At 50.8% G+C, this 21,140-nt stretch overlaps 2 protein-coding genes across 11 annotated transcripts in view; both read right to left on the bottom strand.

Moving 5' to 3' along the window:
• Dnah2 (dynein axonemal heavy chain 2) overlaps positions 1–7,995 on the bottom strand; it is a 110,594-nt gene extending 102,599 nt beyond the window's left edge. For 8 of the 10 annotated variants that reach the window (XR_012438763.1, XM_074046937.1, XM_074046939.1 and 5 more), the window contains exons 1-3: positions 7,809–7,994; positions 6,175–6,363; positions 1,561–1,622 (exon numbers count right to left, since the gene is read on the bottom strand). Coding sequence is in view for 9 of the 10 variants with exons in the window: in XM_074046937.1 (XP_073903038.1) it covers positions 1,561–1,622; positions 6,175–6,349 (237 nt within the window). In the remaining variant the exon portion in view is untranslated. Of the gene's footprint in view, positions 1–1,560; positions 1,623–6,174; positions 6,364–7,808 lie in introns of all 10 variants that reach the window. The other 2 variants (XM_074046942.1, XM_074046946.1) reach the window with 2 other exon arrangements.
• Positions 7,996–14,727: 6,732 nt separating this feature from the next.
• On the bottom strand, positions 14,728–20,822 carry Efnb3 (ephrin B3). Its single transcript, XM_020151257.2, has 5 exons — positions 20,270–20,822; positions 17,780–18,072; positions 17,499–17,591; positions 17,283–17,387; positions 14,728–16,866 (listed from the first exon to the last, which is right to left on the bottom strand). Exons 1-5 carry the CDS (start codon positions 20,389–20,391, stop codon positions 16,457–16,459), a joined length of 1,023 nt encoding a protein of 340 aa, XP_020006846.1. The 5' UTR covers positions 20,392–20,822; the 3' UTR covers positions 14,728–16,456.
• Between the last annotated feature and the right edge of the window lie 318 nt (positions 20,823–21,140).

Here is a 21,140-nt window from a genome sequence, read left to right on the forward strand (position 1 = left end):
GAAAGTGCAAATACAAAAAAATGTTGTTTCAGTTGAAATCAAAGGATGCAAATAAAGGACACCTTTTATTGCCTATCATTTTATAAAATCCTTTCTAAATCAATAATCCCTAGTCTAGAAGGGGTTTGTTGCCTGTATGAGGGCAAAAAGTACAATCTGGTTAGAAAACAACTTGGTTTTATGTATTGAAAATATTAGAAATGTTCTTTACTCATTAGTTCAGTAATTCCAGGTCTATCTTAAGGAAATATTGAGCATTTCAAAAGTATTTGTTATGTGCAAAAAATTGGACATGGCAAAATACTCAAGAGTAATAGTGTAACTAAGGTACATGTGTCCAACAGAACACTGTACAGCCATTAAAAGTGGAGTTCAGAGACTGAGGCAGCAGGATCATGAGTTTGAGGCCAGTCTGGGCTTCATAGCAAAACCTGGTCTAAAAAGAAAATAGTATTTACAAAAACTATATAACATGATAAAATATATTGTGAAAAGGCTTAGTACAAAATTGTAATTTATGATACAATTAGAATTATACAAAAAAAAACACCTGTGCACAGAAAGAAAAGACATATATCAAGATCTTATCATAGCCATGCCAGGTGAGATGGGGCATACCTATAATCCCAGCACTGGGGAGGTAGAGGCAGGAGGATTCAAGTTCAAGACCAGCCTGAGCTACATAATGAGACCCTGTCTCAAAAAAACAAAAGGTGGGGATGTAGCTCAGTAGTAGAGCACTTGGCTACCATGCAGCATGCACAAACAACCTGGATTTGATCTCCACACTGGGAAAAAAGTTATTACCACTGAATGTAATTAGGCAGTAATAAGTAATAAAATAAGTTTTATTTTCCCTTTCTTTGCATTATTTTCCTTTTTTTCAATTTTTTTGAGGCAAGTTTTATCTATGTAGCTCACTGGCCTCAAACTCTAGATCTTCCTGCCTCAATGCCCCCCATAGTGCTGGGATTATAGCACGTGCCACCACTCCTGGTACCAGTTTGTTCTTGTTTTTAAATGGGTAGTTACTGCTTTTCTCCTTTTTCCCCTTTTTTGTGAAAATTTCAAGTCCACCACCCTATTCTCACCCCTATCAACTATGGGCATAACTAGGCCCTACTGCAACTTGGACATAAAGATATAGGGGTCATTTAGGGCCAAATTCTCAAGGTGATTGAGGCAGCTTCTGTGAATTCTTTAGTCAAGGGAGAAAATGGAAGGAAAGAGGAATGATCGTGACTTAGAAATTAGTGTCCAGTAAGGACGGTATGTGCCCAGCTTGTTTACCCTGTCCAGATGGCCACCCATAATCAATGCTGGGCCAAGGCTGGGGACAGGGAGGTCAGCTGAGAGGCCATTCCTCACTCAAGGGCCTGGGGGGTGGGGCAGGTCATGTTGGTCTTTACTCATGCACTGGACTTGTGGAGAGGCCACCAGCGGAAAGTAAGCAGAGGGCATAACAGGCTGGAGAGAAGCCCTTGTGCACCTTCCCACCACAGATCTTTGAATTCGCCAGTTGTTGGGAGGAATTTGAGCATGAGAGAAGCCCAAGCCTACCACATCTGCTACAGGCTCCGCCAACTCTTCCTTCTGCACCTCAAGCTTCTCCAGCACCAGCTCTGGGGAGAACAAAGGCACAAAAATGAAGGCACAGCTTACAAAGTTAAACATAGTCACCATTTGCCCAGAAATTCTACTTCTGGGTGTGTCTCCAAGAGATTTAACAACACGACTCGAGGAGATCTTAGCATACCAATGTTCACAACAGGAATAGTCACAATAGGCAGAAGTGGAAACAGCTGGGGACTTAGCTGCATGATAAAGTGCTTGCCTAAATTGCACAGGGCCCTGAATTCAGTCCCCAGTGCTGAAAAAAAAAAAAAAAAAAATATATATATATATATATATATATATATATAGGAACAGCCCAAGTATCTATTAACACTATGAATGGATTAGCTATATATATATGTACACAAATATATATATACACAAACATATATATAATATTTCACTGTAACAATAGAATATTATTCACCATAAAAAGGAATGCCTGTGTGGCTCATGCTATAACATGGATGAACCTTGGAAATATTAGGCTAGGTGAAAGAAGCCAATCACATCAAACCACATTATTATTTACTCCATTTAAATGGAATGTCCAGCACATACAAAACCATAAAGAAAGAAAGAACATTAATGGCTCCCAGGATCTGGGGGGAAGGCGCTAGAAGCAAGGTTCTAGACTGGGGCTGTGTCTCAGTGGAACAGTATTTGCCTAACATGTTGAAGGCCCTGGGTTGCACCCTCAGCACCACAAAAAAAAAAATTAGTTAACCAATTAAATTAATTTTTAATTGAAAGGCAAGGTTCTGATGCAGCTAAGAAATAAAGATACAGGTATTGTCTAGAGTAATCTACTTGAAGTAGATTTTCAAGTAGGGAGAATGAAAATGTTCTAAAATCAGAGAGTACTGATGGATGCACAGGCTTTGTGAATATATCAAAAATCAGTGAATTCTAGTCTTTAAAAAGGTGAATTTTATAGTAAGTGAATGATCTCTCAATTTCATTAAAAAAAAAAAAAAAAAGTTAGGCGCCTGTGGTTCACACCTGTAATCCCAGCTACTCGGGAAGCAGATATCAGGAGGATCTTGATTCAAAACTGGCCCAGGAAAATAGTTTGAGACCCAATCTCAAAAATACCCAACACAAAAAAAAGGGTTGGTGGAGTGGCTCAAGCTGCAGAGCGCCTGCCTACCAAGCATGAGGCCCTGAATTCAAACCCCAGTACCCTCCCTCACCCTAAGAAAAAAGGCTGTGGCAAGACGGATGGAAGGCAATCAGCACTAACATTATTCCACCATTCACCTTCTGGCCTTCCATTCTCCCCCAGTCCTCTTCCCACATGGAGAAGTCAAGGCCCATAGGAATCAGCCCTTCTCCCATCCCCAGGCTGCTGGACGCTCCATTCTTCCAGAACTGCTCTGGAGTCCCACAAATCCAGGACGTAGGTCCTCTGCCTCCTGACCTACTGCTCATGGGGGAGATGGAGTGAAAGTGGTAGCTTTCCCGTGGGGAGGGCTGGGCTAGAGGGAAGAAGCTACAAATGAGATGGGGGAACAAGACAACATGAATGACTTCCAGAAAGGCACATCAAGCAGGAATGAGGAGAGACACCAAGGAAGGAAGTGGGGAAAGTAGGAATAGGCAATTGCAGGAGCTTAGTGGCAAGTGGGATGAACCAGTTCCCTTGGGAACTTCCGGCATTCTAGATTTCAGACAGGAATTAGGCCAGGAAGGGAGACTGAGGCAACCTTTGGAGTAAACTGGTTTCGTCTTCTCTAATAAAAGGGATATAGAGTTAAAGACTTGCATGCCTTAATCGTATATGCAGTAAAAATTAAATAACAGTCTTGAGAATGATAAAGCCCAATGCAGGACAGCAATACCTTCTGAAGAAGGAGTGGAGAGCCTGGGAGGGCAAACACGGATTCACTTGCTCTCATGATTTCAGGTGGTAGGTTTTTCTCTATACTTTTTCTATGCTGCCTGAAATACGGCTCTGCAAACCCTAATCCAAGACCTTAGATGTCAGGAATATTTCACAATTTAGAACTGCAGGGGGATCAGAGTGTCGCTCAGGGGTAGAGAAAACGCCAAGCATGTGCAAGGCCCTGGGTTTAATCCCCAGCTAAAAAAGGCCTAGAGGAGCAGCTCAAGTGATAGAACACTTTTCTAGCAAGTGCAAGCCCGTGAGTTCAAATCCTAGTAGTGCCAAAAAACAAAAACAAAAAAAAAAAAAATGGAAAGGAAAATATTTATGGTGGCCGGCTCTACAATAATACCTAACAACCAAACTTTTACTATTATAAGTATTTCTGCAGTAAAACATGAATATTTATACTAAGTGCTTTAAATAGACCATAAATACCTTCATGTCAGTTCAGGTTAGGTTTTACCACCAAATAAGTTTAGATGCCAAAACTTGCAGGGGAAAAACTTGTAGTTGTTAGAGCTTTTGAGAATTACAGAGAAGGGATTGGGAACCTGATTAGAATTCTGCTTTTAATGGAAATTGAATGGCACTTAAAGAAGTGAAGGACATCAATACAGACCTCAAGAGGCTACCAGGGCTGGGGGTAGGGTGTGTGTTTAGCATGCTCAAGATCCTGGGTTTGATCCCCAGCACCACAAAAGAAAAGAAAAAAAACAGCTGTCTATTCTCAAGCCACTATTTTTCACCAACAAGTGTTTTAGGTCCCCTGTCTCCTCCAGTGGATAGGCCTCAGTCCTTCCCCAATTTCATTACAGGGATCGATCTTAATTTCAGGGCTATCTGGGACAGCCAAGTCCTCTCTGAACCACTACCCAGGTTACTGGACAGTTGGAAGGCTCCAGATCAAACAATGAGAAGTTGAAAACTGCCCGGCACCAATGGCTCTCACACCTGCAATCCTAGCTACTCAGGAGGCAGAGATCAGAGGGATTGCAGTTCAAAACTGGCCCTAGCAAATAGTTTTCAAGACACTATTTCAAAAATACCCAACACAAAAGTGGCTAATGGAGTGGCTCAAGTGGTAGAGTGTCTGCCTCGCAAGTGTGAGGTCCTGAGTTCAAACCTAAGCACTACCAAAAAAGAAAAACTTGAAAACTTGGGGAGGTGGAGGTCAATATGTTCATTTTAAAGGGCCTTCTCAAAATAAATAAATAAATAATAAAGGGCCTTCTTTTTGCTCCCAGAGGATTCTCCAAACCAAATTAAACCTCCCTGCCTTCCTTCCCACCTCCCCTCTACTCCTGCTACCCAGCCAAATTTTAACTGCTTTCAACTGAGCACTTAAGAACTCAGAGGAAATAATGCTGTCCATTTAGAAGCGCCTGGATCCTAGGGTGAATTCCAAATATCCCCGGACCTTTCTCCTATACCCACATTTAATCTCTTAACCATTAATACTAAGGGTGAGCTAGGCATGGTGGCACATGCCTGTTATCCCAGTACTTGAAAGATAGGCAGGAACCAGGTGCCAGTGGCTCATGCCCGTAATCCTAGCTACTCAGGAGGCAGAGATCAGGAGGAAGATCATAGTTCAAAGCCAGCCTGAGCAAATAGTTTGCAAGACCCTATCTCAAAAAAAAAAAAAAAAAAAAACCTTTACAAAAAAAGAACTGGTGGAGTGGCTCAAGGTGTAAGTCCTGAGTTCAAACACCAGAACTGCAAAAAAAGAAAAAGAAAGAAAAGAGTATCAAGAGTTCAAAACCAGCCTTGGCTACAGAGGGAGACCCCATCTCATACATACATACAATTTCTAACACCACAAAATAAATACAGGGGGATTCCAGCCTGAGATATAGCTCAACATTAAAATGCTTGACTACCACTGGCCCTGGGTCCAATCCTCGGCACTGAAAAAAAAAAAAGGGAGGGAGATTTCTATTTGTCTCCATCTTTATGGGACACTAGCAGTGTCAAAGAGCCTCACTTAACTCACAGTCCTGTCTACACTGGCCAGGGCTCTAAGGGAAAGATAGCAACAGCTATCTAAAATAACTCAACCATACTGCCTCCAGGATCAAAAACCACAAGAGGCAGTCTCTTTAAACTCTTTGTTCCCTCCATCTAGACTTCTTTTCCTGTTCACCCTGAACCTGAACCTCCACAGTCTACCAAGTCCCTGCCAAAATGAGGGCGGAGATGCAGGAGCCTTCAACAGATGGTAGGAAGCTTCAGCCGGGCTTAGGATTCAAAGGGTGGCAAAGCAGGCTGAGTCTCCATGGTGATGGGCTTCATGGGAGAAAAACATTATTTGTTTTGCCACCCAGGGTGAAAATGGGAAAAAGGAAAAGATCAAATCCTCTGCAGTGGGGTGGGAACAACCAGGAACACTTGAAATAAGAAGGAAGAGGCTAGAGAAAGGATTGGCTGGTGAACTCCTGGTACATTGGTGGGAAATTTTAAGACAGAATAAATATGAGACTGACCAAGAGGAAGACAAAAGGACTGAGGTCCTGCTGACTCCTCATGAGTAGAGTAGCCCGTTTCTTGCCCAGAGGAAGAGAGGCTGCTCCCCAGCCCTAAAACCCTCGTGAAATACACACATTCTGCCTGCAAGCCAATCCAGTTTCCCCATCCTCCACTTCTAAGCACCCCTACTCCCAGCAAGTACCCACCGGGTTCATCCTTAATGGTCTCAAGGTCTGTCTCTGGCTGCCTGGCAGATAGAACATTCTCAGTAGCCTCAGCCTGTGTGGCCAAGGCACCCTGACCAACTCGCCCCAAGCGGCTGGCTCGGGAGCCCACCCGTCGGTTAGTCACTTTCCGCTTCTTCTCAGCCTTGCTGGACATCTTGCAGGCCAAACCTGCAAGAACATACATGGGTGTCAAGAGTTCACACTACCAGATCCCCACAAAGGGCCTGTACTCACTAGGAGCCTTGGGCAATGGGGGTGTAGCTTAGTGGTAGAGTACTTGCCTAGCATGTGCAAGGCCCTTGGTCAGATCCCTAGCACTAAAAACCAAAAAAATAAAGGAGAGGACTGGCAGAGTGGCTCAAGTGGTAGAGCGCCTGCCTCGCAAGCATGAGGCCCTGAGTTCAAACCCCAGTACTGCAAACAAACAAAAAGAACCTCTATCTCTACCCAGCGGTATGGAAGTTTCAAGATAATTAGGAAAAGATCTACCACCCAAACCATTAGCCACTCTGCCCTCCAGGTCCCTGAGTGAGAGCCCACAGAAGGGACACTGTTCCCTTGTTCCCCACCCTTTGTCACTGTCACATCAAGTCACTGAAGCAATCCAAGATGACTTCCCTATGTATCTCTTATCCTCCCCAGTTAAATGGAAAAATGCCTTAAACAAAGGCTACTTGTCATTTGCCATTTGTTTTTAATTCCAGAGGGTTAGGGAACCCTGTTTTGTGAGTATTAAGGTTTCTTAGTACCTTTGGCTAGGTCTCTGCTAACTGATAAGGAAGATTAGGATCATTTGACTTCAAATGCCCTCAGAACAGACTGGAAGCAAGAAGGACAAAAGTCATCCAATAATAAATTTCAAATTGTGGAATGTGGAAAGGAAATGAGGGTATGAGGGAGGCTCCATTGGTGCCTCTCTCAGAAAAGTAGAATGGCAGAAGGCAGGCATCTCTGGCAGGTGTTCAGAATCCCAAGGACCATGTTGGGACTGCTAGGCATTCCGTCTTCATTCAGCAATAGACTGACAGCCACCTGTGGCTGTCCTTCCTTATCCCCACAGGCAGCCACAGGCATTGATCATAGGCTATGAATTTCAAACTTGAAGGATTTGTACTTTGCTCCAAGGAAAAACGTTGTTAGGCCAACAAATCAATAAAACCAACTACAGCGATGCGGCTTCCTTCATCAGCCTCCAGGGAAAGGACCAAGCTCCACGGTGCCTCAAACTGGAGCCTCGGGAGCGTTCGCCATGGGGCTCGCGCCACGGTCCCACACCGCGGGTCCTAGGAGGAACTGGGACTCACTCTATTACTGGGAAATACCTCGGGGTCCTCTCCTCTAACTGGTCGCCTCATAATTGCTTCCAAACGCAACTACTGTTCCCTCTTCTTCATCACTCCCCAATTGCCCTTTCTTCTTCCTTTTCTCCCACAACTGTCTCTTCTCCTCCACCACAACCGCTCCTTGCTCTCGCCTCCCCTACAAATGTCCCTTCCTCTCCCCTGCTCCCGGACACACAGCTGCCCTGTCCCCCCAACAACCATCCCTTCTTATCTTGTCACCACTACCCCTTCTCCTCAGCATTCCTTCCCTCCCTCAACCCCGACACACACCTCACAACGCTGACACTTGTGTCCCTAGGCCGACAGTTGAACCACACCAAGAACTTGCCCTGCGTGGCCCTCCTGGGCCCCCGCTCCCTCACGCGTAGCCTTGGCAACCGGGGGCAGGGAGGAGTGAGCGGCTAGTCCGGACCTTCCGCCTTTGCGCAGTCTCCTGGATCCCTGCTCTGCTGCCCCACCCCGCGCGGGTGTCCTCCCCACCCCACCCCCGCGTGGACCCGAGACAAGAGGGCTGGGGGCAAAGGGGAAAGCCACTAAATCTGCGGGCCGGAAGTTGCAGGGGGGCTAGATGTAAGGACCAAGCTGGCATGGCAGGGGCTGGAAACAATGCGCCACCGTCCCGGAGGACATTGAAAACGCAGGGGAATCCAAATGCCGGACCCGGGTTCCCAGGTGTGTGGACTCCAGCCCGAACTGCTCCAGCAGATGGCGCCCAGTGTCCCGCCAGCGAGGCTTGTTAGCCATAGAGAAGGGACTCCAGGATTTCCAGGCAGCCGTGGCTGCAGCTGGGTCCGGGAGAAAAACCGGGGCTGGAGCACCCCTGCCCTCCTGCTCGTTCCCCCTTCTTAGTCCGGACTGGGGTTTTCGGATTGCTGGGCGCCGCGGGGCGGGGGAAGGGAGTGAAGACTGGAACTGGAATTTTTGGAATCTGAGGATTGGCTTTGGAAAGTGTCGCTGGTTTTGGGGGGGAGGCGGCGAACGGGAGGCGGAGATTCCCTGGGGAAGGTGACCGGGCTGGGGAGGGGCTTTGCTCTCCATAGGAACAAAGGCTGCGTCCTGGTGGAAGCGAGGGGTGTGGAGGAGAGGCAGACTTCAGAAGGTGCTAGGGGGCGCTGTAGGGATGCTGCGGCCAGCGCCGCTGGAAGGCACATGGAAGATTGAGCCGTACCTGGGTCTGGAGAAGCTTTGGGGAGACGTGGGAAATACCAGGAAGAAGCGGGAACAGGGGTGGGGGGCGGTGGCGCCCTCCCTGCTTCCATCAATAGTGCCTAATTAAGACAAAGCCAGCAGCGGGCCCACTGATTACATTTCCATGAGGAGCTAAATTGATGACATTTTCTTTGCTGGAGAGAAGCTGGCACCTCAGTTCCCCCTTTTCTTCTGGTCGGTATGCACACCTGACAGGTCTCATTATGCCAAGAGTGGCAGTCCCTGGTACTCCTGAAGGATGGGTGAATTAGTCCACACCCTTGACCAACCCTGACCTTGCCATCCCACCTACCCCACCTTAATTTCCCCGGCCCTTGTCCCCACCACACTGCAGTCATGATCCGAAAGGAGGGTGCTGAACTGTTTTTTGGCCTCCTGCCCAGCCCAGACTCCTGGTATGAGAACAGGGATTGAAGGAAAGAGAGGTCCTGCCACACCCCAAAACCAGCTGCACAGCATGCAAGGCTAAGATGGGAGCGTAGGTGATCCTCTAACCAGATGGCAGAGAAAGGTGATGTGATTGGTCAGATCTCCCAGGGAAAAGTCCCAAAGGAGTGAAAATTTGAGGGGAGGCATGAAGTGGGGAGCCTCAAGGGTAGGTTCATGAATCCCTCAGGGAAAGGGACTTTGCATAGACCCCATTTCTTTTCTGACATCCCCCCCAACTGTGGCTGTGCCTAGGGATCCCAGCCCCCCACATTATGCTAAATAGGTAATCAAACATCTCGCTTTGCTAATTACTGCTCAATCCGATTAAACACTGCTGAAGCTCATCAACAGAGGTGGAGGTAGGGGGAAGGGATGAAGGGGGGGCGGCCACAGCTGTGATGATGGGGGGCTTGTCCCCAGGGGCTCTAGGGAACAGCTGAGAAACAATCAGGGTTGGCAAGCCTGAGCACATCCCAAAGGAAGGGGCAGAACACTTGTACCCTGCAGACCCTTAGCCTTGTGCACATCCTCCCAGCGGTGGGCTCTTCCCTCCTCCCAGAACCTCCATCACTCTCAGAACCCAGGCATCCGGCCATTCCCACAGCTCCCCCCATACATCCCTGTCCCAGATTTAATAAGTTCTCTTCTCTGTCAATATTTGATTTCTCAGAGCCATCTCCACGGAGAAGGAGGTGGAGGGGCTCTTCCCTTCTTCCCCCCTACCTTGGTCCTCTTTGGCCCACCCCTGGTCTCTTTGTGCCCCCAACCTTCTCTGAACTTACTGACTTAATGAAATGATATTAAAGTCTTAAGCAACTCCAAAAAGAATGGTTGTTATGGTGAAGGGAGTGGGCAGGACGCCTGGGTCCCTGAGGGGAGCAAGGACTGAGGAGGGGGAGAGGGAGCCAGAGGCAAAGGTCTAGAGGCCCCAGTCTCCAGTGGGGAACAGCAATTTGGGGTGAGCTGGGGTACCACATTTCTAGATCTTGGTAGGAACCAGGGCATGAGAACTGGGTGTTAGGAGGAGGTTAGGAGAGGTCAGAGTCTTAGTCTGCTGTCCTGAGACTCCATCAGGATGGAGAGGCCAGCGGGGGAGACAGGGCCTCTGTGCCAGCAACCTCCCTGCTGACTGCCCTGGGCCAGTCCCGTGAGAACCAGAGTGGATTCCTCTACAGCCCTGACTCATCCCTCTTTCCCCCCTTGCGCCCCCAGCAGCTCCCCACAGGTGATTTGTAGCTAATGCTCCCACAATGGCAGGGGCCAGGACAGAGTCATTCCATGACACGAAGAACTGAGGGCCTCCAGAGAGAAGAGAACAGAGGCCAAGGATGGGAAGCCAAGCACCACTCCTAGCTCCCCCACCCATCCCCATCTCACTCCCCTGGGGACCCTGGCCCAGCCCCAGTCCCCTTGGGGTGGTGGGAATGCAGGGACATTTGGCTGAGGCTGATTGATGAAGGAGGAGGCAGCCCCTGTGCACTGAAGCTGCTGTTTGCTGAGCACACAGATTCCTCCCCACTCACCAGCTGCCACCCCCTGAGGCTGTTCGGACCCCGCACCCCATCAGCCACTGGGGTTGGGGGGAGCAGATGCTGTAGCTTTAGATGGCAACCTTAAAGAGGGAGAACCAGGAAACTGACTGCTTCGAGTCCCTAGGAGAATGGGGGCACCTGAGATCTGGTTCTGAGGGCAGAAATTCTTTGACTCCACCTGCTCTGCCACCTTGAAAATGTCATTCTCACTCCCCAGTTGTCATTATCATTCATTCTGTGTCCTTTTTCCAGCCCCCACCCACCTCTCTGAGCCTATGCCAGCCAGCCCCCTTCCTCCAAACCACCCTGTATCACTTTTCTCAACCTGCTGGCTGAACTTGAACCTAAGAAGGAAGATCCCCATATCCATGGGAACCCACATAGTCCCTTAGGAAACTTTTTTTTTATTTTAACTGAAATTCCAGATGTGATGTCAACCATTCCCCACCAGAAATTCCCACTGCAAACCCTGGCCCCATTCCTCCTCTTTTAACAACCGTCAACGTAAGCTACACACCCCGTCAGGTGGAACTTGGAGCCCTCAGCTGCTTCTGTTTGGAAGGATGACAAAGTCTGTGCTTCAGTCTGAAGCTTAGCTCTGGCTTCAGTCTTGATCTTATGCTGTTGCAAGGGGTGGGGGGACAGCTTTAGATTTGTCATCCTCAGCCCTCTAGATTCCTTTACTTCCACTCTACCTGTGTGCTCTGGACTTTGTGTCATAGCCCCCAAAAGCTCACACATCATATTCCCTCCCAGAATTTAAAACACACTCGAGGAAAACAAGTAATCCACAGACACACAAGAAACAAAGGAAGAAAAATATAAGGCTAAGTTAGATCAGCTTCCTAAAAATGGAATCTAGACCCTAAGTGACTTGCTCCCTCATAGGTTGAGGCTAAGGAAAGACAGGACACATCTGGAACTTATGTGTGACATGGTATGCTTCTTGTTATGCTCAAACATGCCAAGATTTCACCTCTGTGCCTTTGCACTTGCTGTTCCCTTTGCCTGGCATGCCCTTCCCCCCAGTGGCTGGCTTCCTCATTGTTCCACAGGTCCTCATTATTGTAGTTCATTTCTACTTCAGAGAGACCTTCCTGACCTCCAAATCTCAGGCATTTTCCTGTTACTCTCAGTCCTGTTACTCTGTTTTCTTTTTTTTTTTCTTGGTGGTACTGTGGATTTTGAGCTACTCAGCTAAGCCCTCTTTTTCTTTCTTCGTTTTGTTTTTTTTGAAACAGGGTTTCGCCCAGGCTGACCTTAAACTCTCAAAAACTCCCATCTCACCTAGCACTGTTGGCACACAGCTGTAAGCATAGCTACTTGGGTGGCTGAGATTGGGAGGATCACCATTTGAGGCCAGCATGGGCAAATAGTTCTCAAGATCCCATCTCCAAAATAACCAAAGCAAAATGGACTGGAGGCATGGCTCAAGCAGCCGAGTGTCTGCTTTGCAAGTGTGAAGCCCTGAGTTCAAGCCCAGTCCTACCAAAAAAAACCCCAAAAACTCCCAACCCCGCTTCCTGACAATTGCTACTTATAATCAAAATGTGAACTTCAGAGCTAGGGCTGTGGCTCACTGGTAAAGCACTTGCCTAACAAGTGCCAGGCCCTGGTGTTGACAGCAAAATGATATTTTTCAGAAGACCTTGGCCCTTGCGTTCCTGCGTGAAAGAATCCAAGAAGAACGTGTGGGTATAAATGGGGTTTATTAAAAGTTAGAAAAGGAAATACAACGGAAGCATGGAGGGCACAGGTGGAGTCCACTGTCAGAGAGAGCATGCTTTTCTTTTTCAGGTGTTTTTAAAACCTACAGTACCCCATGGGAGGGCAGACCCAGGAGATTCCCACCCAATAATGAATGAGTGGGGAGGGTCATGGACGGTTCCCAGCTGGGTGAGAGTGGTCTGGGCCATCCCCCAGCAACCCACTTTTCCTACTTCTAGCCTGCATCACTGGGTTTGATCCCATCATTGCCAAAAAGTGAGGAGGTTCATTAAAAAAAAAAAAAAAAGTAAACAAAACCTGCTGGTGGAGTGGCTCAAGTTGGTAGAGTGCATGCCTGGCAAGCATGAAACCCTGAATTCAAACCCCAGTACTGCCAAAAAAATCCAAAAAACAAATAAACCAAAGAATATGGGCTTCGTGAAAGCAGGAACTTTGTCTTTTCTTTTTCTTTTTTTAGACAGGTTTTCTATATGTAGTCCATGGTGGGCCTTGAACTCACTGTGTAGCCCATGCTGGCCTCAAACTTCTCCTATCTCAGCCTCTGAGTACTGGGATTACGGGTGTGAACCACTACACCCAGCTTATAAACCAACATACTTCCAGTGCCTGAAATGGTACCTAGAATAAAGTAAACAAGATGTTGAGTGACTGACTGGATGAGTGAACGGACAAATCAATGTCTTCCTACCCCTTGATTCTTTTTGTTATAGTTGTTACCCTAGGAGTGTATTTGTGTATTTATACCCAGAAAGCTAACAGGATGCCATGTATTGCTGCATGTGGAAGTCACCAGCACCAGTTTTCAAATAGCGCAAAAGACATGCAAGTCACTACACATGTGAGAGGCTGTAGGTGTTGTGTTGTTAATGTCAGGCGGTTGGCAGGGAGGCTGTGGATGGCAGCGCTTCCAGCCAGGGGGTGTGTCCCAGGATGCTATGCTGTGTGTGCTGTTCCTCTCCCCAGCTGTGCATCCTTCCCCAGGTGTCTTCCTGTCTCTCAGCATGTTATGATGTCTTGGCTGCTTTGGTGAAATGTTTGTCACAGAGACTACTTATCCCCATTTCTCTTCCTTCTTGTCTGTCCACCTGTACATTTAGAAGGATGTGTCAGGGGAACTCTCCCTCAGCTCCCTTGCCCCCTCACACACACACACACACACACACACACACAGCCCTGCCCCAGTCTTGGACCCCTCCCTTTCTCAGTGGGCCCTGTTGCTGGGCTCTGAGTTGCCATAGTGACGGTTGCCAAGTCCCTGAGGCTGATAGCCAGCGATGGGGCTGTCGGCTCCATCCACGCGGGAGGCTGAGGGGGGCTTCCCATTGTGTGGAGAAGGGGATGTTGCCAAGACAACCAACCCCCACTAAGGGCCAGGGACCAACCCTTCCACCCCCTTCTAGCCTCCCCACCTCACGCAGCTCCAGTGTGGGCTCATAAGGCAAGAGTAAATTCCAGACAGCCCTACACCTGGCCTCCCAGTCTTCAACTCCCCTCCTACAACGCCTGCATCTTCCAGGACCCAGGTCTCTTTCTGAGACAGGGGGAGGGGTCCCAGTGGACAGAGGAGGAGAGAGGGACCCCTTGACCTCTAGGCAGATGGGAGACAGCGGGAGGGCACCTAAAGTCAGGGAAGGGGTGGGGAGGGCAGAGGTTGTGACCCCTGCTGATTCGCTCCAGTGATGCTCCTGACGGCTGCTTTTGTGGTTGGAGAATGGGGCTGAGTCTAGGGGACTGAATCTAGGCACCTGGGTTTTTGGGGGGAGAAGAGCCTGGGTTATGGGTATAAAGGCAGTTAGGGAACAGGCACTTGACGCCTGGGTCCCTGAGTCCTTCCGACTTGCTTCTGATCAGCTCTATCCCTTCTCCTCATGTGAGTCTCCAACAGCAACACTCCCCAAGTCAAGAGGTGTCTTGAGGAGAGGTGGTAGGAATACTTTAGCATGTGACATGCTTTCACTACTTTGCTCCTAATTTCAACTTGCCTCCTCTCCCAGGTGCTTTGGTTTAGAGACAGACACTCCCACTCCCCATGTGTGACTTGTATATTCACACACATCTTCTAGTGTACTGGCAGACCCTCCCACCCCAGTTCCTCTCCCTCCCCTGCAGGTGGTTGCCTTCCTCAAACTTCTCTCCTAATCTATGATCCCATCCCCTCCCCACACACTTCCCACCTACCCACTCCAACCAACCCTCTCTCCCTGTTCTTCTTGGTTTTGTGTGATCCAATCTTTAGCTTGAAAGTCATTCTAGCTACCTAATTCATGACCAGTCACTCTCCAACCTTCTCATCAACTTTTTTAGTTTTTTATTTGTTTTTTGTTTTTGTTGTTCAAATTTCCCTTTTAAAGTAAATCTATTGAGGTGACGGCTGATTCCTGTCACCTCCCCCATGGCAATATCAACTTCCTGTTCCCTGGAAGGAGCTGGGAACTGCAGACCAGAAAGATGACAGCCTCTGGTAGACAAAGCAACCATCTTGGCTGGTGACTGAGGTGGCCAACTTGGTGCCCAAGGGCAGCTTTGATCTAATAAAACTGAGCTGGGAGGAAACTGAGGCAACAGCTGATTGTGCACTAGATAACAGGACGAGGTATAGGCTGGTCACTATAGAAACAGCAGCCCGTGCTAAGTACCACTGTCAGCTAAACCACTCAGTATAGCCACCATTTTGGTCACTAAGAAGAGAGCTGTTGAGTTTGAAGGGAGGATTGGACGAACAAGACAGCCATCTGGTTACTGGGGGAAAAGACATGGGCTCTTGGGGTAGTCCTGTTGATCAACAGAGATTATATCGGAACACGGGAAGGGAAGAACAAGACAAATTGGGCTTGCCACAACAGATGGCAATCATCTCAGCTGTCCTAAAATCACACAGAGCACAAGGAAAGGGAGATCTTGGGAAGTGCCACTGAAATACTAAGAAAGTTCTCAGCCCACCTCTGTCCTCTCACCGTCAGTTAAGTTCCAGCTTCCTCCTGAAACAGGAAGTTCCTCCTGCCCCTTTCTCCACAGGGCAAGAACCATCCACCTCCCACCCCCAACCCCCAGACTAAGCCACTTGGAGTTCCAGCCAGACCACTTCATATTTCAGAAGTGCTACTTCCTGTCCTGGATGAAGGCACTTCCAGTTCCTGCTGCACTGCTTCTGCCACTTCCCAGGCCATTTCTGTCCAGGCCTGGTCACTTCTTGTCTGGAGCAGTCACTTCCTGTCCCAAGTGGCCCATTCAGCATCAGGCCAAGTCCATAATGTCCCAACTGGTTCGTATCTTGTTATCAGCCACTGGACAAAACGGGGCACTTCTTCTCATGGTAGCTGTGGTGACCCAACCACCCCAAATGGCTGGAGTAAGTTTGTAGAGGCCTGGGGCAGGCAGAGAGGAGGCCCTGCCGCCCATGCCCTGATCTGGAGTGGAGTGCCACAGCCTTCCCCATAAGGCCCCCATTTTTGGCGGACTGGAGGGGAGGAGTTGGTATGAGAGGTCAGAAGGGGGGCCAAGAGCTAAGGGGAGAACTGCTTTGACACCCCACACAGGAGATGGAAGAGGCACAGGGTAAGAAGCCAAGAGGATAAAAGGAGATGTAAGGAGGAGGTTGCTAGGGAAGAGGAACAGAACAGACCTAGAGGCAGGAGAGAGAGAAAGAATAAGAGATAGAGAGAAGAGAAAAACAGTGAGAGGCAGAAAGAAAGAGGTGCCAACCAAGATAGACTGTTCCCGCCCCTATTCTGGGTGGGTGAGGTGGACAAGGATACATGGGTCATAGAGAGGAGGCTGAGCCTGTGCCCCCTCCCCAAGGAATGCAGACACAGAGGGATACCCATGGCCAAACAGAGCAGGAGGGGGTGCAGTGGAAGAGAATCCTAAAAGTGGAGACAAGGGCAACAGCCAGGAGGATCAAAAGAGCTGGTGGGGCAGAGGGGGCTGAGGAGACCCCAGAGGTGTCCCTCACACCATGAATTAAACTGGAGGAGCACCCCAAGGAGGGCTGGATTCAGGAGTGCCAGGTGGGAGGCGCCCTCATACCTTGTAGTAGATGTTTGGAGGGCTCTGGGGGGGCCCATCCTGCACAATGTACACTGGGTGCCCGTAGTCACCACTCACCTTCTCATAGTGGGGGCAGAAGGGGGGATCTGCCGCCCCACTGCCCCGCAGAGCTATCCCTAGCTCTCCAGGCTCAGCCTCCCGAGGTCCCATCCCCCCACTTGCCCCCAGGCCCAGAGACCCTCCCCTCCCAAAGGAGCTGGGACCAGGGTGGCGACTCTCCGAAGGCTTGGCCCGCCGTCTCCGCCAACACATGGCACCCCCAGCCCCTGCCACGCCCAGCAAGAGCAGCGCCAGCCCCCCTGCTGCCCCAGCCACTGCGGGCATGCTGGGAGGGGGCAGGGGGCCTTCAGCACCCCTGGAGGTTGCATTGCTGGTGGGGTCACCTGGCAGGGAAGGGGTGAAGGAGGAAAGAGGGGGAGGGGCTGAAGGAACAACCTGGACATCTGGACACCCCGCCCTGGGGGTCCCCATGGACTTCCCCAGCAGTACCCAGGCCCCTTGGGGACCCCACCTTCCATCCCCCCAAGCCTGGCTCAGAATCCAGGTGTCCAGCCTGCAGCTCCCTGCCACTTCGTCCTCCCCACTTCTCTGACAGCACTGATTGAAGCACTGACTTGGCTAATTAGTTCTAATTGAGTCTTTTCCTCATTTGGCTCCCATTCCCCTCCCACCCTCCCATCCTCTCTTCTCTTTCCTGTTACGCCAGCCCCAAAACAAGAGAGGGAAGAAGGGAGAGGATGAAGGCAGGGCAGGTGGGGTCTGAGAGCAGAGAAGGCAGGGGCTGTCCTCTAGTTCCTACCTGGCATGCTCTCCTTCCCAGGCTCCAAGTTGTGGGCTGCCCCTCGGTCTCTCTCCATGGGCATTTCAGACACAGTTTTTCGGGGCACAGTCCCTCCTCGAGGACCTGGAGATGGGCAAGACCCAGGAGAGAAGGACTGAGACAACTGCCCCTGATCATGACGGCACTGCCTGAACCCCCCTCTGCTCCTAGCATGTATCCCTCAGCCCCACTCACTTTGTCCCACTCGGAGAAGCACCTTCATGCCTCTAGTTAGGCACACACCTCCCTGCAAGCTCTCCAGCCCTTCCCGAGTCCCATCTGATGTGGCTGGGAGAGAAGAGCAGAGAGAGAAGTTGGCACTCTTGGGTCTGGTCCCTCTTCTGTCCCCATACCCTGGTGGGAACACTGCTGAGAACTTAAGGGGTCTTCATTTAGATTCCAATGGTCTCCCACCCTTGCCTGCCCTTGATCCCAGGGACAACACCCACTAGCCCCTGTCCCCTGCCCATCAATACCAATTATGTAGTAATCGTGGTGTGAGCGGAACTCATGACCCCAAAGGTTAGGACTGTACTCCTGGAACTTGATGGTGAATCGGAGGTCCAAGTCTGGCCGGTCACAAGTGAGGAGGAGGTTTGGGGCAGGGGGTGCCTCGCAGCGTCGGCCCTGGGCACCCCCTACCAGGTATAGCTTGTAGAACTCATAACTAGGAGAGGAGTGGGGGCCAGGAGGCCGAGCCCGTGGGCAGAGCAGATCTAGACGGTCCCCAATCTGAGGGTAAAGCACATAACCACCCTCTGCCTGGAACCTATGGGGAGGAGGGGGAGGTGGACAAGAAAGAGATGTCAGGGCTATGGTTCCCAGAGCTTTCCCTCCCTCACCCATAACCCTCCAGGACAGCAATTCTCAGCTCCTGCCTGCTGCCTTTGTCTGAGACGAAAGTTGGTTCTATGAGCGCAGGCACTGAGTGCTCTGAGAGCTCACATCAGAAGCAGCAGGAAGCCAGGCTCAGAGGTCTCCTGCCCCTTGGTGTGCCCAAATGCACTCTTCAGCCCGCCCTCACCACATGCACACTGCCATCTCCCGCTCCATCACTGGTGCCATTGCCATGGCAACAGGATGCCAGTTACCAAGGAGCTGGCCTCTCTGGAACCACATAGCCCACCCCTCCCAGGTGATTTCACTATTCCATGGCAGCCAACCATGGGGGCAGAGCCTCCCCTCCTCCAGGCCACCACCGAATTTCAGGGATTTCGGGGCAAAGGGGGCAAGTAGGGGTGGGGGAAGGGCTGTGGAGGGTGATCCAGACAGTGTCCCAAGTTAGCCAATTAACAGGACAGGAGCCAAATGCATTATTTGGCCATGACCCTCAAACAGGGCTAATGGGAACCAAGGTGTAGGGGCCAGCTGCCTAGGTCAATCCCCAGCCAGTCCCCCTACCTCCTACCCTGGGGCTCAGACTTCCTGGAGAAAGTTGCTCTATTGCTTTGAAATTGAAGTGTTGACTTTTCTAACACAACGGATACAATCCAGCATCTCCTTGGCCAGTGGGCCAGGACATTCATGGGTCCAGCACAACAACAACTTGCCAACCATTGCAAACCCTCCGTGTACATTCATAGATGAGACAGGGTCTTGGGTCTAGGTCCCAGGACTGGGCATCTTCCTGGACTCCCAAAAGACCCGCTCCCTCCCACCCATCATCCAAAAGAGCCCCTAGGACACCTTAACTGCCTTTTCTCAACCCTACCAGAATAAATCTAATTTATGTTCTCAAATCACACCTGATAACTCATACTGCAGCCAAGAAATGGTAGGTGGGAGAGCATGAGTACAGAAAAAGCTTTGAGACTATCCCCACAGAGAAATGGGAAGGAGAGAGGATGGAGGACAGGGATGTGAGGAAGAGGCTGGGAAGCTTAGCTTTCGGCCTCTCCTTAGCCTACAATATATCTGAACACCTTACCTCTAATCCTCATAACACCTGTAAGAACTGAGGATACAAACTCAGAAAGGTTAAGTGACATGCCCAAGGCCACACAGCTGAGCAGCAGAGCTACGATTAACACCAAGGGTCTGATGAGCTCTAGCTTGGAAGCCCATTCCCCTCTCAGGACCTTCCCCAGGCTCCCAGGGAAGTAAGAAGTTTTTGAAACCCAGAACTCCTTGCTAGTGGAAATGGGGACTGCACGGATGCAAGGGACCCAGATGACCTCCCAAAGGTCTGTCTTACCCTGTGTGGCTTGAAGTTTCATCTGACCTCTGGCCTCTTTTCAGAGCAAAGCAAGCATGCCACAGAACAGAGGCCCTGATAGAAGAGTTTGCAGCGAAGATAGGGGGAGGGGGCAACAAAGTCCACACGACTCAAGAGGGAAGTAAGGAGGCTTGAGGGGGCCTCAAGGCTTCTTCCAGAAAGAAGTCCCTGAGCCAGAAATGCAAGAATATGCTCTGCCTGGAAGTTATTCAGCAAAGGATTCACTGACCCTCTGGCTGTGAACAGACTTGAAGAGTCAAGAAGCTTTAGGAAGTTGTTCCCAGGGCCCCCCACACTGAGCCCCTTCCCTTCCATCTCCAACACCCAGTCCCTCCTGGGAGAGAGGCACCCTGCCCTTGCCTCAGCGCCTCCGCAGCACCTACTCAGCGGCTCTCTCCTGAGAGCTGATATTAACCAGGCTCCCTTTCAGCCGATGACACAGGTCTCCCACAGATCCAAATAACCACTCCACTGGTCTCCTGATGCCCATGAACTTTTTATCTCTGCCCCTGTGGGGTCTCCAAACTCCTGACACATGGACATCACCACCCACCTCCAGGTCTGTGGTGGGACTTAGGAATCTGGCTCTCAAGATCACTGCTCTCCAGTAACCCATCACCTTATGTCAGGGCTCCAGTCCCCTCCCTGCAGCTTCTTCACTGCTCAGAGAACCCAGGCCCCAAATCTCCGAAGCTTCCACACCCCCTACCCAGTAGAGTCCGGGGGTCTCCCCATCCCCAGGCCCGCTCACCTCTTATTCGCCGAGTTCCAGTAGACAGGTTCCAGGCTGAGCCCAGACACAAGCCCCCCAAAACCTAGCAGCAGCAGGGCCCCGACTTGCACGCCCCCCGGCCCAGAATGGGGGGCCCCCATGACCCCACCAAGGCCTGGGGGGCGGGGCACTAACTCCCCGAAAGTCGTTCACCCCCAAGGGTGACTGCCTGGGCTGTCTGGTTGTTGAGCTCCGATCAGTCTGGTGGGTGGCTGATGCCCCCAGCTCCCACGGGGACCCGCTTCCCGCGCCACCCCCCCCCCCCGCTCCAAAGCGCTCAACCCTAGAAGAGCCCTTCCAGGGGCCGTCTGCAGGCGCCCTACGCGTCCCCGGCCCACGCGCCAGCACCCCGGGATTTGTGCGCGGGCCTAAGTGGGGGACTGGGGGAGCCGGGGTCCGGACGGGGGCGGCATGGGTCGCTGGACCAGAGTGAGGAAGGGGACGCCGAGCCAGAGCCCCAGCCTCGCCGGGATTGAGGGCAGCGGGCTAAGGGAGGAAACCAGTCCCGAGCCCAGAAGGGGGGAGTTAAAGGAGAGGCGGGGAGGGGGAGAGGATGGTGGAGGGAAAAACCGGAGCTGGAACTCAGTCGGAGCGGGCGGCAGCATCCCGCGGCCCACGCCCCCCACATCTCCCTCACCTCGCTCACCTCCCGCCCGCCGCGGCCGCCTCGCCCGCCGCCCCGCCTCGCTGCCTGGCGCGGTCTCTCACGCCCCTTTTGTCTTTCCGAGTGTCGGTCTTTGGCTGAGTTTGGTGCTTGACTCCCCTCCTGCCCTCCAATCGCCCGAGCAGTTGGAATCTTCCTTTCTCGAATCCAGAAAGGCTCTCACCCAGTCCACCCCAAGGATCCCAC

The sequence above is a fragment of the Castor canadensis genome, chromosome 11, assembly GCF_047511655.1.
Source record: "Castor canadensis chromosome 11, mCasCan1.hap1v2, whole genome shotgun sequence".
NCBI classification, from domain to species: domain Eukaryota; kingdom Metazoa; phylum Chordata; class Mammalia; order Rodentia; family Castoridae; genus Castor; species Castor canadensis.